Here is a 15526-nt window from a genome sequence, read left to right on the forward strand (position 1 = left end):
TTCCAGTAACAGCATCAAACACCATCAAACTCAGAAAGCTGTGAATCTCATGTATTTTAGATGGAGTTGCTCTAAACCTCCACCTAATGCTTCTCAGCCCACCTGAATCTCCTAGGGTTGAATCCTCTGGGGATCTTTTTAAAATGCAGATTCTGATATAGTAGGTCTCGGCAGGGATTCTGCATTTCTAACAAGCTCCCAGGGGTTGCTGATGCTGTTGGTCCTCGGCCACACTTTGAGGAATAAGGCTCTAGAAGATGTTGATGTACAAAAGAGAGATAGCTGGGGGAGGTAGTGGTGAGGGGAGACGGGAACGTGGGGAGATGCTTCTAGGTGCCACAGGAGTCCCCATCAAAGCTCACCTGCATCATAGGGAGAGCACTTAGTGGGGAGTGAGTACCAGGGACAGGAGATTAGGAGGCACAGAGAGACAGCAGATTTGCCTACTTCTCAATTTGTACAGCCAGACACATAGCCTCCTCTCTTCTCTTGATAATGTTTTATTCCATCTGCGTATGTGGGAGCAAGAGGACTGTGTTAAGCTGTTTCCCTACCTTTAATTCATCTGGTAGTGGCCCCCAAGAACCACATATTATCTCACTTCACAGCAACCCAAAGAGGAAGATATTATTGTTCCCATTTTACAGATGAGAAAACTGAGGCTTGGAGAGGTAAAATTACCGCCCAAGGATACGCAAACAAAATGAACAGCAGAAGTAGGATGTGACATTAAGTCTGTGTGGCACCAAAGTCATCTATCATCTCTGCCTCCAGCCACCTGACCACACTGGGGAGCAACCAGGAGAGTCCCAGACCATCCCTTAAGCCAAAATCCCTTTGGGGCAGGTATCTCCACCCAGTCCAGCTCAGTCTTGCTCATTTGTGCTTTGCAACATAACCTTGCTCTCGGGAGGCCACGAAAAAGCCTTCACCTGGCTCCCAGGGCTAGAGATCTGGCTGTGCAAGTACCTGCACCCTGGAAGCCGCCACCTCTAGACCCTGCTTCTGGACTTGGTGCCTTTGCAGCTCTAGGCAACCAAATGGCAAGGGCCAAAGGCAGCAGCTGAGCAGGGAGAACAGAAGGGATGAGCAAGTTAGAAGGGGCGTGAGAAGGTGGGAGATTGGTGGGAGATGGCCAGCATGCCCCGTCCCACCAGTCTCTTTGGGGGTAGGTCTCCCAGTTCATTGCTGGCCAACTCCTTTCCTGTAAAACCTGGCACTGTTGAGGAGGCCAGCTTCCCTCCAGCCCTGGGTTCCCTCTAACCTTGAACATATTATACACATACTTTTGAGCACTGACTAGAGACCAAGCACTGTTCTAGGCCCTGAGGTACAGCTGTGAATATTTGGGTGCAAAAGGCTCTTGTGGGGCTGCTTACCTTCTGCTGGGTGGGAGTGGGGACCCAGACAAAGAACACATAATAAATAACACAAGATATATTCAGAGAGGGTTGAGTACCTTGAATCAATAACAAAACAGAGTGAGAGGATATAGTACGTGTAGAGGCTGGAGTTTACTTTTGTCAGAATGGTCAGGGAAGTAAGTAACATTGAAAGGCCATCTGAGTGATAGGATACAAACTTGGTGAACCAGTGCAAAGGCCCTGAGGCTGGATGGGTCTGGTGCATTGGAGGAACACCTAGAATGCCTGTGTGGCTGGAGAGATATGAGCCAGGGGGAGAACACAGGGAGATGAGGTGGGAAAGCTGTGGGTGGGGAAGAACATTTTCAGGAATAGCCTGGAAGGTGAGCGCACTAGGACAATTTGGCTGCGGTGTAGGGAAGGGCTTGGAGGAGGTGGGAGCCTCAGGAGGCTGACCTGTCCTAGCCAGGTTCTGCCCCGACCCTCTTGCACCACTCTGTGAAACTTGGATGAGGGTGGGGCCCGGGAAGTGGGCAGACTTGGTTTTGGCGGGAGGTGGAGTAGTCCTCAGGACTCGTACAGACCCGCTTCTAGCTCCACAGAGCCTCTCCCTGCCTCCCACCTCTGCGAAGCCTGGGGCCGCAGTACCGTCTTTCTGCCGCTGACTCGGCCCGGCGCTTCAGGGACCCTCCGCTTCGGCATGCCTTCCTTGAATTTTTCTAGATCCTCCTCTGGTGACTGGGACCCGGCAGTAGTGTCCAGGCGGGGCGCTCTAAGGCGGGAGCAGGACCCGCGGGGGCCCTGTCCCAGTTACTCCCTTTCGGGGGTTCTCTACCCAGAGCGCATGGGGTGGACCAAATGCCTTGAGGAGCTCCGGGACTCGAGTCTATGAGATCGTTCTTACTGGGGGTGGGTCTCAGTTCCAGGAGCGCATATTCCTTTCGAGAGATCCGACGAGATTGGTGCTGACACGCAGATTTAGGGTAATTCAAATTGTTCATGTGGGTAGTGACCTTGCAGAAAACATTTGCTCAGGGGCCCCGCGCACTCCGGAGGATTCCCGGCCACCTCTGGGCATCTCTTCTTACTTGGGGATGGCAGTGTCTCCCCGGCGGGATCCTTGCAAAGGCAAAGCCCCGGCCAGAGGCGCACAGTGGACGAATGCCTTCCTTCTGGGGAGGCGACCCTGGTGTGGGGGAGCCAAAGGGGACATCGGAGGGGGATGGGGAGGGTCCTGCGCTCTGGAATCCCGGGGTCGGAGGTGGTCCCGAAGACACAGACCCAGGGCTGCCGGCTCCCAGAGGAGAGTGAGGCGGGGGAGGGCAGGACATGCATCAGCCTCCACCCCCTGCCCCAGCCCGCTGGGCATAGGCTCAGACGCCTCTACTCGGATTATGTAACCCCGGAACGTGGCAGCCGGGTGAGCAAAGGAGAGGAGGCTGGGGAAAGGAAGAGAGAGGAGAGGCGCGGTGGGGGGGTGGGAAGCACCGCCTCTAGCTGGGCCCCTTGGGTGTCCTTCAGAAGAATTCCTGGAGAGCCAGCCCTCCCCCACCCCGTACGCCAGCCGCCGCCTCAGTTTCCTCTCACCCTTCTTTCCGTCCCACTCGTCCTGGCAGGGGGTTCTGACTGGATAGATTTCCCTCTCGGGTTGTAGTTTCCTCCCCAAAGTTCTCGGCTTCGCTACCTAGGCTAAGTCAGTTAGCCGCCCTGAGCCTCAGTTTACCAGTTTGTAAGATGAGATTTGTCTGAGAGGCCACGGGTAAAGCGCGTGGCACGGGTCATGGTACACAGTAAGTGCCCACTGTGGGACAGGCGCACAGGATCGCGTGGAATCCAGGGTGCAGGGTCTTTGCCGAGAGAGGATAATATGTGGTTAGGTGCGGGGGGCTGGGGCGCGGGGCAGAGAGGGAGGGGGAGGGTCGGCGGGTGCGGAGACCCTGGGCTGCAGCCCTGGCCCCTCCCCGCCCCTACCTTCCTCTCCCCTCCCCTGCCTACCCCTCGGCTCCAGGGTCCGAGGCCAACTAGCGGGCTGTGGGCGTGTCGAAGGCCGCAGGGGGCGTGCGGCGGCGGCAGGAAGGGGCGGGGGGCTCCCGAGCCCCAGCAGGAAGAGGCGAACCCACCGGCCATCGTGGGTCCAGCGCGTGTCCTCGCTTTGGGCCCAGCCATGTGGGGTCTCCTGCTCGCCTTGGCCACCTTCGCGCCTGCCGTCGGGGTGAGTCTGGGGGCGTCCGGCGCCTCGGTGCTGGGCCTGGCGTCGCCCGCGACCACCGAGGCCCCGGTCTCGACCCCGGCCCCGCGTAGCAGCCAGGCAGAGCTGTCCGCAGGGAACAAGAACGGTGAGCTCCCGACCCACGGCCCGCTTCTTCCGCGGGCCGGTTGTCCCACTCCTCCGCCCCCCGTGTGGCGACCCCTCCCCAGCACGCGCACACACACCACACACACGCCACACACGCCACACTCCGTGCCCAGCCCCTGTGTGGCGACCCTTCCCCACGCACACACGCTCCCTGCCCAGTACAATGGCTGCTGAGTCAGCAGCCCCAGTTCCCTGCCAAACCAAGTCAGCAGTCCTGGGACAGGAACCAGTTAGATGCTGCCTCTTCCAGCCCCAAACTTTCCCTTTTCACAGATGAGGAAACTGAGGCCAGAGCCAGGAGGAGGGGAGAAAGAGGTGCAGACAAAGGAGGAGGGTGCAGAGCAAGACTGAGGGCAGGGCCTGGAAGGAAAGAACCAAGGAAGGGAAGAAGAGCTCTCTGCCAGGAGGAACGTGGCACTGCCTGGGGAAGGGAGGGGGAAGGCTGCCTGACTTCCCACCTTTTCAGATGTGGGAGTAAGAGGAGGAAAGCAAGGGGATTGGCAGCCTAGGAGGGCTTCTTGGGAGAGGCAAGTGGAACTGGTCCTGAAGGGTATCTCTGAATTAGGAAGAGCTGAAGAGGAAGGCATCCAGGAAGGAAACAGTCTGTGCAAAGGCAAAGGGCACCTAACACAAAAATGTACAGCATGTTCTAGGGGCATCTGTGGAGCTAGGCTGGGTGGGGAACTAGTGGCACCTGCCCTGTTCCATGAATGCTTTGTACTGAAGGGCAGGCAGGGCAGGGGTCCAGCTCTGGAAGGCCTGAGCACCCGGGCAGACATGGATTTGAGGACAGGACATCTCAGCTCAGACGGCAAACATAATGATGGAGGTGGTACAGAGGCTTGGGGGCATGAGACCGAGTCTGGAGCTAAGGAAGGCTCCTTGAAGTGTATCTGGGCTGGGATGCAAAGGAAGAATGGGAATTAGGCAATAAAATCAAAGGTGGTGGATGACAGGGAAGCGGACAGCCGGGCAAAGAAGGAGTTAAAAAACCAAATTCAGCTCTTTGGAGTAAGCAGATAGTTCCTAGTGGCAGTGTAGCTCTCTATTGGTGAGGGCCAAGCCGTCAGAGGGGAGAAGGAATCAAGGAAGTGGCTGGAGAGATAGGTTGGGGGTCAGCCTGTGGGCCTTTAAGTCCATGCCAATGTTCTTGGATATGTGTGGTGGGGCCTGTTGTGGACTTGCAGGCTTTCTTGCGCTGGCAGACCTCTCCATCTGGGGTTTTGTGTGATCCTTTCCCTCCCTGGTGCTCTGCCTCCTTGGTCCCCAGGGACCTCAGAACAGCATGTCCGGATTCGAGTCATCAAGAAGAAAAAGATCATTATGAAGAAGCGAAAGAAGCTAACTCCCTCCAGACCCCCGGTGACTGCCAGGGCTTCAGTGACCACCAGCCCTGCCAGGACCCTTGACGTCCCTGAGAAGCAAGAACCAGGTACCACCGTTTCAGGGGCCCTGCCCAGACTTGCAGTCTCTGGGGCACAAACTAATGTAGCTCTTGGTCTCCTGGGCATAGACATGCCCCCAGCCTGTCCAACACACTGGCAAGCTTAGGCTCAGCTTCCTACGTGCTCTGACCACTCTTTCTCTGGTCCCATTTTACTGCTCTGTCCCTGTCCCAGACTGTCCCCCTTTGGGCCTGGAGTCCCTGCGAGTTTCAGATAATCAGCTTGATGCATCTAGCAGCCAGTCCTTTGGTCTTGGACCACACCGAGGACGGCTCAACATCCAGGTCAGCAAGGCAACCCCTAGGACCTACTTACTTGCCCCTCCCACCTTCGGTTAAGGCTTACCCCATACTGCCTGCCTGGTTGTGATTACTGTGTCCTGTGCCCACAGTCAGGCCTGGAGGATGGTGATCTTTTTGATGGTGCCTGGTGTGCCGAGCGGCAGGATGCCGAGCCATGGCTTCAGGTGGATGCTAGGCACCCCACCCACTTCTCAGGCATTATCACACAGGGCAGGAACTCCATCTGGAGGTGAGGCAGGATATCTCCAGACCAGGGAAGTCATGGGCAGACTCAGGAGGACTGGGGTGGGAGTCCTGGGAGCCACCCATCATCTTTACCCATCTTTCCTGCCAGGTATGACTGGGTCACATCATACAAGGTCCAGTTCAGCAATGACAGTCTTACCTGGTGGGGGAGTAAGAATCGCAGCAGTGGGATGGACGCGGTGAGAGGTCCCATGGTGGCTGGGGCCCTCTATGCTGAGAGTTGGGCTCCTGGCCCACTGTAGGGTGCTGGGCTGGGCTGGGGCTCCTCTGAGGACAAGGAACAGGTGTCCACTTGGGCATCCCAGGAGAAGGGGGGTTGTTGTCAGGATGGGTGGCACCCAGCAGACAGCCTTGGGAGGAAGGCTGCTTTGGATGCCTGTATCCTCCCCCAGTCCTTCCTCCATGCCACAGCCTCCTGCTGGAACACCCTTTCTGGTGATGGGCCCCTGGTCCTTGCATCACTTCTCACCTCCTCATAGCTCTGGCTTCCCCATCTCAATGACCCCTTTTTACCCCAGGCTACAGTGTGGGGTCCTGGCCACCTCTAGGATTGGCTGCTTCTGAGTCACATGGCCATATTGGTCTAATGAGCTGTGACCAAAATGGAAAGTGTGGCTGCCTAGGGCTGCCTGCTGGCAAAGGCTGTGGGCAGCGGTCTGTGTTTGACACAGTGGGCAAGTCTCCAGCTGAGCCTACCGGGGTGGATTTTTCAGTGAGCTCAGCGGCCTGAGCTCCTTCCCTGGGCCCTCCGCCAGGCTGGCTGCTGGGGTTCAAGCCACCCTTACAAAGAACTTGATGCCCCCAGGTATTTCCTGCCAATTCGGACCCAGAGACACCAGTGCTGAACCTCCTGCCTGAGCCGCAGGTGGCCCGTTTCATTCGCCTGCTGCCCCAGACCTGGCTCCAGGGAGGTGCATCCTGCCTCCGGGCAGAGATCCTAGCCTGTCCAGTCTCAGGTGGGCTGTAAGACAAGGGTTGGATGGGCAGGGTGCACCCTCCACTGGGAACTCCCCCTTTATTGGGAACTCATCCTCTACCAGATCCTAATGGTCTGTTCCCTGAGGTCCCTGTGCTGGGATCCTCCGACACACTGGACTTCCGGCATCATGATTATAAAGCCATGAGGAAGGTAACCCCTATGACCCAGGAGGGAGGGATCTGCCCATCTCAGGTCCTCCGCCTACCAGGGCATAACTGGCTATGATTGCCCTCATGTCCACCCTCATCTCACCCTCCTGTTGACCCCTAAACTGCCCCAGTTTCCCTTGTTATGGTGCCTCCCTTATTCTGACCCTTCCTTCTGGTCTGCTGCTGCCCACTCCTGTACTGTGCCGTGGTGTCCCCATCTGTATGGGCCACCACAAGCTTTTGAAGTCCTTCCGTGGCCACATGTGGTCTGACCCCTGGGTCTGATCCTCCCATGCCCTGCACCATGGGAGGTGCACTCCACCCCCCAGCTGATGAAGCAGGTGAACGAGCAGTGCCCCAACATCACCCGCGTCTACAGCATTGGGAAGAGCCACCAGGGCCTGAAGCTGTATGTGATGGAAATGTCGGACCAGCCTGGGGAGCATGAGCTGGGTACTGGCAGGTGGGGTGGGAGAGGTGGGCACAGTGGCGGGGAGGGGCAGGGGCACGAGCCAGTTGCGAGCACCTGTGTGCTCCCAGGAGAGCCTGAGGTGCGCTACGTGGCTGGCATGCATGGGAATGAGGCCCTGGGGCGGGAGTTGCTCCTGCTCCTGATGCAGTTCCTGTGCCGTGAGTTCCTGAGAGGGGACCCGCGGGTGACCCGGCTGCTCACCGAGACACGCATTCACCTGTTGCCCTCCATGAACCCTGACGGCTATGAGACTGCCTTCCGCCGGGTAGGCCACTTGGCCCGAGGGCCAGCCTGCTCCTTCTGTCGTGGTGCCCGGAGCCTGCTTGGCTTGAACAAACTTCGTCCCTGGCAGGGCTCGGAGCTGGTGGGCTGGGCAGAGGGCCGCTGGAACCATCAGGGCATTGACCTTAACCATAATTTTGCTGACCTCAACACACCACTGTGGGAAGCAGAGGATGATGGGCTGGTGCCTGACACTGTCCCCAACCATCACCTGCCACTGCCTACTTACTACACCCTGCCCAATGCCACTGTGAGTATTCTGGGGGCAGTGGTGGAGGGCCACCCTAGGGGCCTTTGTCTCTGTCTCCCACCCCTCTGACCTGCCCTTGTCCAGGTGGCTCCTGAAACACGGGCAGTGATCAAGTGGATGGAACGGATCCCTTTTGTGCTAAGTGCCAACCTCCACGGGGGTGAGCTCGTGGTGTCCTATCCCTTTGACATGACTCGGACTCCGTGGGCTGCCCGTGAACTCACGCCCACCCCAGATGAGGCAGTGTTTCGCTGGCTCAGCACTGTCTATGCTGGCACTAATTGGGCAATGCAGGACCCAGATCGCCGACCCTGCCACAGCCAGGACTTCTCCTCGTATGGCAACATCATCAACGGGGCTGACTGGCACACAGTTCCTGGGAGTATGTGCCCAAGGGTGGGGTTAGCTCCGTCCCCATAACTGCCCAATAAGACAGTCTGCTCTCACATAACCACTGGTGTCAACTGTCACCAGGAAGTGTCTCCCAGAGGAGGGCACCAGGAGGGCAGGGCTTCCATCCCGCCCCTTTAGGCTCCAGTGTCTGCGGTACCCCTAGGCATGAATGACTTCAGCTACCTACACACCAACTGCTTTGAGGTCACTGTGGAGCTGTCCTGTGACAAGTTCCCTCACGAGAACGAGCTGCGCCAGGAGTGGGAGAACAACAAAGATGCCCTTCTCACCTACCTGGAACAGGTCGGACCTGAATCCCCCCTGTGCCCAGCCTGCCCGAGTCACTCCTGACTGGTCTCTTCTCCATGTTGATGCAACTCCCAATAGGGAACTGAGCCTAGGGTCAGGCTGAGCATTCTGACTCACAGGTGCCATGGGTCACACTCACTCAGCATCAGATTGACTTGGAGGGATACAGGACAGGAATCACAGTTTGCCAGCGGGGTGGTGTAAGACATTGTTAGCGGGTGGGAATAGACCTGACAGCAGTCCAGGGAATTGTCCATAGAGCTGATCCAGAGCTGTTCTCTGAAGAGAGTCCAGTTTTGCAAGTGCAGGAAATGCCCTGGCATAGACACTTCACTTTTCACAGAACTCATGTCCCTTGGAATGACTCCGTAAGTATAGTTTCCAAGAGTTCTAAAACACAAGGCCAATAACAAGAGTCACTGAACTCGGGAAAGCCCATAGATATGCCCTCCTGCCAGGCATTTATAGTTCTCCCAATCCAGATGCAATATGTCGACCAGGAGATATTTTCACCAGAGTATTGTCACGTAGAACAGAGTAGACGCACCACCTCTATCAAATTTGTGGGGAACAGAGGCAGAAAATGAACTGAAGACCACGTTTTCACACAGAAGGAAAGGGGTTTTGATAACCTTTTCCCACACAGGTGCGCATGGGCATTGCCGGAGTTGTGAGGGACAAGGACACGGAGATTGGGATTGCTGATGCTGTCATTGCTGTGGATGGGATTAACCATGATGTAACAACGGGTGGGTGTGTCGGGGAGGGGATGGGGGGAGGTGTGGGAGGCTTTAGCTGGGTCAGAAGCTGAGGACCACTGGACTCTGATCTTGCCTTTCACTCCTCTCAGCATGGGGCGGGGATTATTGGCGCCTGCTGACCCCAGGGGACTATGTGGTGACTGCCAGTGCTGAGGGCTACCACGCAGCGACTCGGAACTGCCGGGTCACCTTTGAAGAGGGCCCTGTGCCCTGCAATTTCCACCTCACCAAGACTCCCAAACAGAGACTTCGAGAGCTGCTGGCAGCTGGGGCCAAGGTGCCCCCGGACCTTAGGAGGCGGCTGGAGCGACTGAGGGGACAGAATTAACACTAGCCGAAGAGTCCCAGAGCCTTGGGCAGGCTGGACCTGTCTAGAAATGAAGGAGGGGACACGGAGAGTTGGGAGGGAGGGACAAAGTAGGGGGAAAGATGCTCAGGCTCATTAAAGCCATTTGGCACCTTAGCCAGTCTTCCTGTGGTCTCTATGTCCCAGGTCCTCCACCTGGGCCAGCCCTCAGCTTCCCCGATCCTATTCTGCACACACTTGCATACTCTCATCAGTCGACTTCTGGAAAAATAGTGTGGAAAGCGGATCCCACTTGGGTTCTTCCTGAACCAGGGCTTGATAGAGCAACTCTTCAACCCATCAACTTCTGTGGCAGACACCACTCGGTGCTGTGAAACATTCTGTAAGCACCTGCTCAGTGCCAAGCATGCAAGGAGTCAAGGATAAACAGTGCCCATCAACTTCCTGGGGCTCCCAGTCAAGAGAGGGGACAAGCGTGCCAAGGTGGATGCTGGCTGCTCTGGGAGCAGAGACTGGGGAGGTGTACACATGGGAGTGAAATACAGCGCTGCGGGTCAGTCAGGATGCAATAGAGGTGACGGTTCTCGAAGTTTAGGTGGGAGGCGGGTATGGTGTCGGGGTGTGGACAGGGACAGCTCCAAGGAGAAAACTAGAGAGAGAACAGCTGAGAGCATTTGGGTTTGCTTCACCAGCCATTTTGGAGAGTGTTGGTAAATGACAGCATTCGATTCATTTCTTTCAGACTGAAAGGGAAGTTATGTGTCGGTCAGTATCTTGCCAGGAAAATAACCCACTCTAGATATTTCAAGAAGGGGAATTTAATGCTGGACATTGGGTATAAAGGTGTTGGAAGAGGGCTTCCCTGGTGGTGCAGCAGTTGAGAATCCACCTGCCAATGCAGGGGACACAGGTTCGAGCCCTGGTCCGGGAAGATCCCACATGCTGCAGAGCAGCTAGGCCCGGGCGCTACAACTACTGAGCCTGCGTTCTAGGGCCCGCAAGCCACAGCTACTGAGCCAATGCACCACAACTACTGAAGCCTGCACGCCTGGAGCCCATGCTCCACAACAAGAGAAGCCACTGCAATGAGAAGCCGGAGGACACAGCTAGAGAAAGCCCGCACGCAACAACGAAGACCCAACGCAGCCAAAAGTAAAATTTAAAAAAAATATTCCAATGAATGAAACATACCAAATGTCAGTAATAAGCAAGACACATTCCTTTGGGGAAACTGTTAAAAAAAAAATCCAGTCTGTATATGCAAATAAAGCAAGGAAATGCAGTCTTTAAGAAAAAAAAAGATGTTGGAAGAACTGGATGAGAAAAAGGGAGAAGGGAGTTTTACTTAGATGTCAGGAAGCTGATAACACCCTTGGTTTGGGTTTTTTATTAGTATTGTTTGGCTGTGTTGGGTCTTTGTTGCTGTGCGCGGGCTTTCTCTAGTTGTGGCGAGTGGGGGCTACTCTTGAGGTGCACGGGCTTCTCAGTGCGGTGGCTTCTCTTGTTGCGGAGCATGGACTGTAGGCGTGCGGGCTTCAGTAGTGTGGCGCGCAGGCTTAGTTGCTCCGCGGCACGTGGGATCTTCCTGGACCAGGGCTCAAACCTGTGTCCCCTGCATTGGCAGGTGGATTCTTAACCACTGCGCCACGAGGGAAATCCTGGTCTGGTGTTTATAAGCCTGATGTTGGTGCTGGTGCTGGAGCCCACAATCACCTGTGGCCACCAGTAGCCAGCTGTGATCACTTGTGGTTGCCCGGTGTGGCTGGAGTCAGAAAGATTTCTCCCTTCCTTCCATTTTCTAATCTCCAACCTATGAAGTCCACTGGCAAAATCTAACTGTAACCTAGTTTGCAAAGAAGTCCACAAAATGTAGTTTCCAGGCACCTTAAGCCCCCTGCAATTCAGAGGAGAGCTTGCAAGGGCAGGAATGTGGCAAATGCTAACAGGCAAACTATGGCACAAAGACATCCATGTAGCCTTTTATGTAATCTTTGCCTAGTGCTGGGCTGTTGTATTGTCTCTGCCTGTCTCTCATTTTCAATCTCAGATCACCATGAGGGATTTAGTACCACATCTCCCAACTCCCTGCTCCTTTTCTCCCCACCTCCAATGCTTCTTATACAGCAAAACTTTTTCCAAAAAAAAAAAAAAAAATTTATTCATTGAAGGTTAATATATATAATTAGAAGTACACATAAGTGCACAGCTTATTGGCACAGTAAATTAGAAGACATGACTCAACTGTAATTACAACAAACTCTAAGTGTAAAGATACAGGCACCTTGAAAGTAAGAGGATAAAAAAAGGTGTATCATGCAACATTAATTAAAGGAAAGCAGGAGTGGCTATCTTAATATCAGATAAAGCTGACTTCAGGGCAAAGAAAATTACCAGAGACAGAAAGGGACATTATATAATGATATAACTGAACACAGCCAGCCTTGTCTGCTGGAAGTTTCCAGTGAATCTTTCCCTTCTCTCTTAGGTACCCTAGAAACAGCTAGTTCAGCATAACTGAAATGACATGTGAACTCAAACTCTGAATTTCCCCCATTTCTAGTAAGACATTTCCCTGGCCAGCAAACTCCCTCTGTTACATAGTTGTCAAGGAATTCCAAGGTTCCTTCTACTTTCCTCATAAATATGCAAAGTGGCATGAAAATGGGGCCCCTCTCCTGCTCTTTTAACAGCGAGATCAGCCCTTCCTGGCCTAGCAAGCCATCTTTTGGATAATGGGACTTTGAGGCATTATATGCATGATCCCAGCTCTTTGCTGAGAAGTTCCCTCCAATAAACCCTTATTGGTATCTGTACCATGTGTCATTAGAGGTGTTTGTCTTTGCATTATGATTGACATATATGACAAGATGAAGAACACTCAGCGTAATCTAGTAAAACTGAAGGCACACATGCCCCTATTCCTGGGTATACAATATATACTATAGGGAAACCCTTGCACATGTACAAAAAGATACGTGAATGCATATAGCAGCTTTAGTTACAGTAGACTCTAATCGGAACCAACCCCCAAATCCATCAAGAGGAGATTGGAGGGCTTCCCTGGTGGTGCAGTGGTTGAGAGTCCGCCTGCTGATGCAGGGGACACGGGTTTGTGCCCCGGTCTGGGAGGATCCCACATGCCGCGGAGTGGCTGCGCCCGTGAGCCATGGCCGCTGAACTTGCACGTCCGGAGCCTGTGCTCCGCAACGGGAGAGACCACAACAGTGAGAGGCCTGCGTACCGCAAAAAACAAAACAAAACAAAACAAAAACAACAAAAAAAACGAGTAGACTGGAGAGTAAAATATGGTACATTTATACAATGGAATTTTATACAGGATGAAAACAAACAACCACTATACACAACATGGATGACTCACAAAAACAATTTTGAGTGAAATAAGCAAAGCACAAAAGGAAAATTATATTGTTTATGGATTGCATAAAATAATAAAAGCAAGGATATGATTATGATAAAAGTTAGGATAGTGATTGATTCTGGGAGGATCAATGGAGCAACAGTCAAGGAGGAGAACATGGCAGGGGGTGGGGAGGCTCCTGAAGTGCTAGTAACATTTTTTTTCTTTACCTGATGAGAATCCTTTGGTGTTCACTTAAAAATATATGTTAAACTTTGTGTGAACATTTTATGTACTTAAAGTATCCATTTTCATTTATTAAAAATTTGCATATAATAAAATTCACTTTTTGGATGTACATTTCAATGAGTCATGCACAAAGATGCTTGTAACCACCACCATAGACACAGACATAAAGAATTCACTTGTGCCATCCCTTGTATTCAGACTCTCCTCCCATCCCAACCCTAGGCAACCACTGATCATATTTCTGTTCTTACATCTTTGTTTTAGCTCAGTGAATTCTCAGCAGGATTAACCTAAAAAGCTCTACATCTAGACATATTATCAAACTGTCAAAAACCAAAGACAAAGAGAGAATCTTGAAAGTGGCAAGAGAGAAGCGACTCATCATGTACAAGGGACAAAAAAGAGATCTTTTGTCCACTTAAAAATTTGGGTGGTTTTCTTATTTTTGAGTTTTGAGAGTTGGATATAAGTCCTTTGTCTGATAAGTGACTTGCGAATATTTTCTCCAATCTCTTGCTTATCTTTTAATTCTCTTGCTAGTGTTCTTTGCAGAGAAGTTTTAAATTTTAAAAAGTTTAGTTTGTCAATTTTTTCTTTTATAGGTGGTACTTTTGTGTGCTATCTGAGAATTCTTTGACCAAAAATCATGAAGATATTTTTCCTATATTTTCTTCTGAGAGTTTTATAGTTTTACATATTACATTTAGGCTTATGATCCCTTTGAGTTAATTTTTATATATGTGAGATGTAAATTGAGGTGTTTTTTGTTTTTGTTTGTTTTTTAATCTTTTAAAATTTTTGGCTGTGTTTGGTCTTCATTGCAGTGCGTGGGCTTCAGTGGTTGCAGCACACGGGCTCAGTAGTTGTGGCACACTGGCCCTAGAGTGCACAGTCTTCAGTAGCTGTGGCTCGAGGGCTCTAGAGAGCAGGCTCAGTAGTTGTGGCGCACGGGCTTAGTTGCTCTGAGGCATGTGGAATCTTCCCAGACCAGGGATCGAACCCGTGTTCCCTGCACTGGCAGGCAGATTCTTAACCACTGCACCACCAGGGAAGTCCCTGTTTGTTTGTTTTTTGCATATGGAGGTCCAGTATTTTTACAGCACCTTTTGGTGAAAAGACTGTTCTTTCTCCATTGAAATGCCTTTATACCTTTGTTAAAAATCTGTTGACTGTATTGATATGGGTCTACTTCTGGAATTTTTAGTCCATTGCATTGGTATGCATCTATTCTTTCACCAATACCACACTGTCTTGACTACTGTAGTTTTATGATACATTTGGCAATTGGGTAGTATGCACATGAATGAAGAATGAAGAAATTCAAAAGAATGAAGAATGCAAAAGAATGAATTTGGACTCTTACCTTATGTCATATACAAAAATTAACTCAAAATGTATCAAAAATCTAAACTTAAGAGTTAAAACTATAAAACTCCTAGAAGAAAAAGGAGAAATCTTCATGACATTCGGTTTGGCAATGATTTCTTGGAAATGACATCAAAAGCACAAGCAACAAGGGAAAAAAGTAGATAAATTAGACTTCATAAAAGTTAAAAACTTGTGTGCATCAAAGAATACTGCAAAAGACTGAAAATGTAACACACAGAATGGGAGAAAATATTTACAGAAGTTTAAATATCCAGAATACATAAAGAACCCCTACAACTCAACAACAAAACAAACTAATTCAAAAATGGGCAAAGGACTTGAATACATTTCTTCAAAGAAGATATACAAATGGCCAATAAGTACAGGAAAAGATGCTCAGCATCATTAGTCATTAGGGAAATGCAAATCAAAACCACAATAAGATAGCACTTCACACCCATTAAGATGGCTATTAGCAATAAAATGGAAAATAACAAGTTTTGGCAATGATGTGGAGAAATTGGAACACTTGTGTATTGCTAGTGGGAATGTAAAATATTACATCTGCTGTGGAAAAGAGTTTAGTGTTTCCTCAAAAAGTTAAACATAGGGCTTCCCTGGTGGTGCAGTGGTTAAGAATCCGCCTGCCAATACAGGGGACAAGGGTTCAAGCCCTGGTCCGGGAAGATACCACATGCTGTGGAGCAACTAAGCCCATGGGCCACAACTACTGAGCCTGTGCTCTGGAGCCCATGAACCACAACTACCGAAGCCTGCATGCCTAGAGCCTGTGCTTCGTAACAAGAGAAGCCACCGCAATGAGAAGACTGTGCACAGCAATGAAGAGTAGTCCCCACTCTCCACACCTAGAGAAAAGCCCACACACAGCAACGAAGACCCAACACAACCAAAAATAAATAACTAAAATAAATAAGT

At 51.7% G+C, this 15526-nt stretch overlaps 1 protein-coding gene across 1 annotated transcript; it reads left to right on the forward strand.

Moving 5' to 3' along the window:
- The first annotated feature begins 3486 nt into the window (after window positions 1-3486).
- CPXM1 (carboxypeptidase X, M14 family member 1) lies at window positions 3487-9769 on the forward strand. The gene is made up of 14 exons (XM_065892102.1): window positions 3487-3700; window positions 4991-5152; window positions 5340-5449; window positions 5557-5696; window positions 5802-5892; window positions 6519-6669; window positions 6754-6842; window positions 7171-7294; window positions 7382-7578; window positions 7666-7845; window positions 7930-8227; window positions 8402-8541; window positions 9194-9296; window positions 9398-9769. Exons 1-14 carry the CDS (start codon window positions 3529-3531, stop codon window positions 9634-9636), a joined length of 2196 nt encoding a protein of 731 aa, XP_065748174.1. The 5' UTR covers window positions 3487-3528; the 3' UTR covers window positions 9637-9769.
- The last annotated feature ends 5757 nt before the right edge of the window (window positions 9770-15526 follow it).

Source organism: Phocoena phocoena, chromosome 15, assembly GCF_963924675.1.
Source record: "Phocoena phocoena chromosome 15, mPhoPho1.1, whole genome shotgun sequence".
NCBI lineage: Eukaryota > Metazoa > Chordata > Mammalia > Artiodactyla > Phocoenidae > Phocoena > Phocoena phocoena.

Coding starts and splice junctions, on each gene's coding strand:
- CPXM1 (XM_065892102.1), top strand. CDS start 3,529: ATGTGGGGTCTCCTGCTCGCCTTGGCCACCTTCGCGCCTGCCGTCGGG. Junction 5,893..6,518: donor GCAGCAGTGGGATGGACGCG/GTGAGAGGTCCC, acceptor TGATGCCCCCAG/GTATTTCCTGCCAATTCGGA. Junction 6,670..6,753: donor CCTAGCCTGTCCAGTCTCAG/GTGGGCTGTAAG, acceptor ATCCTCTACCAG/ATCCTAATGGTCTGTTCCCT.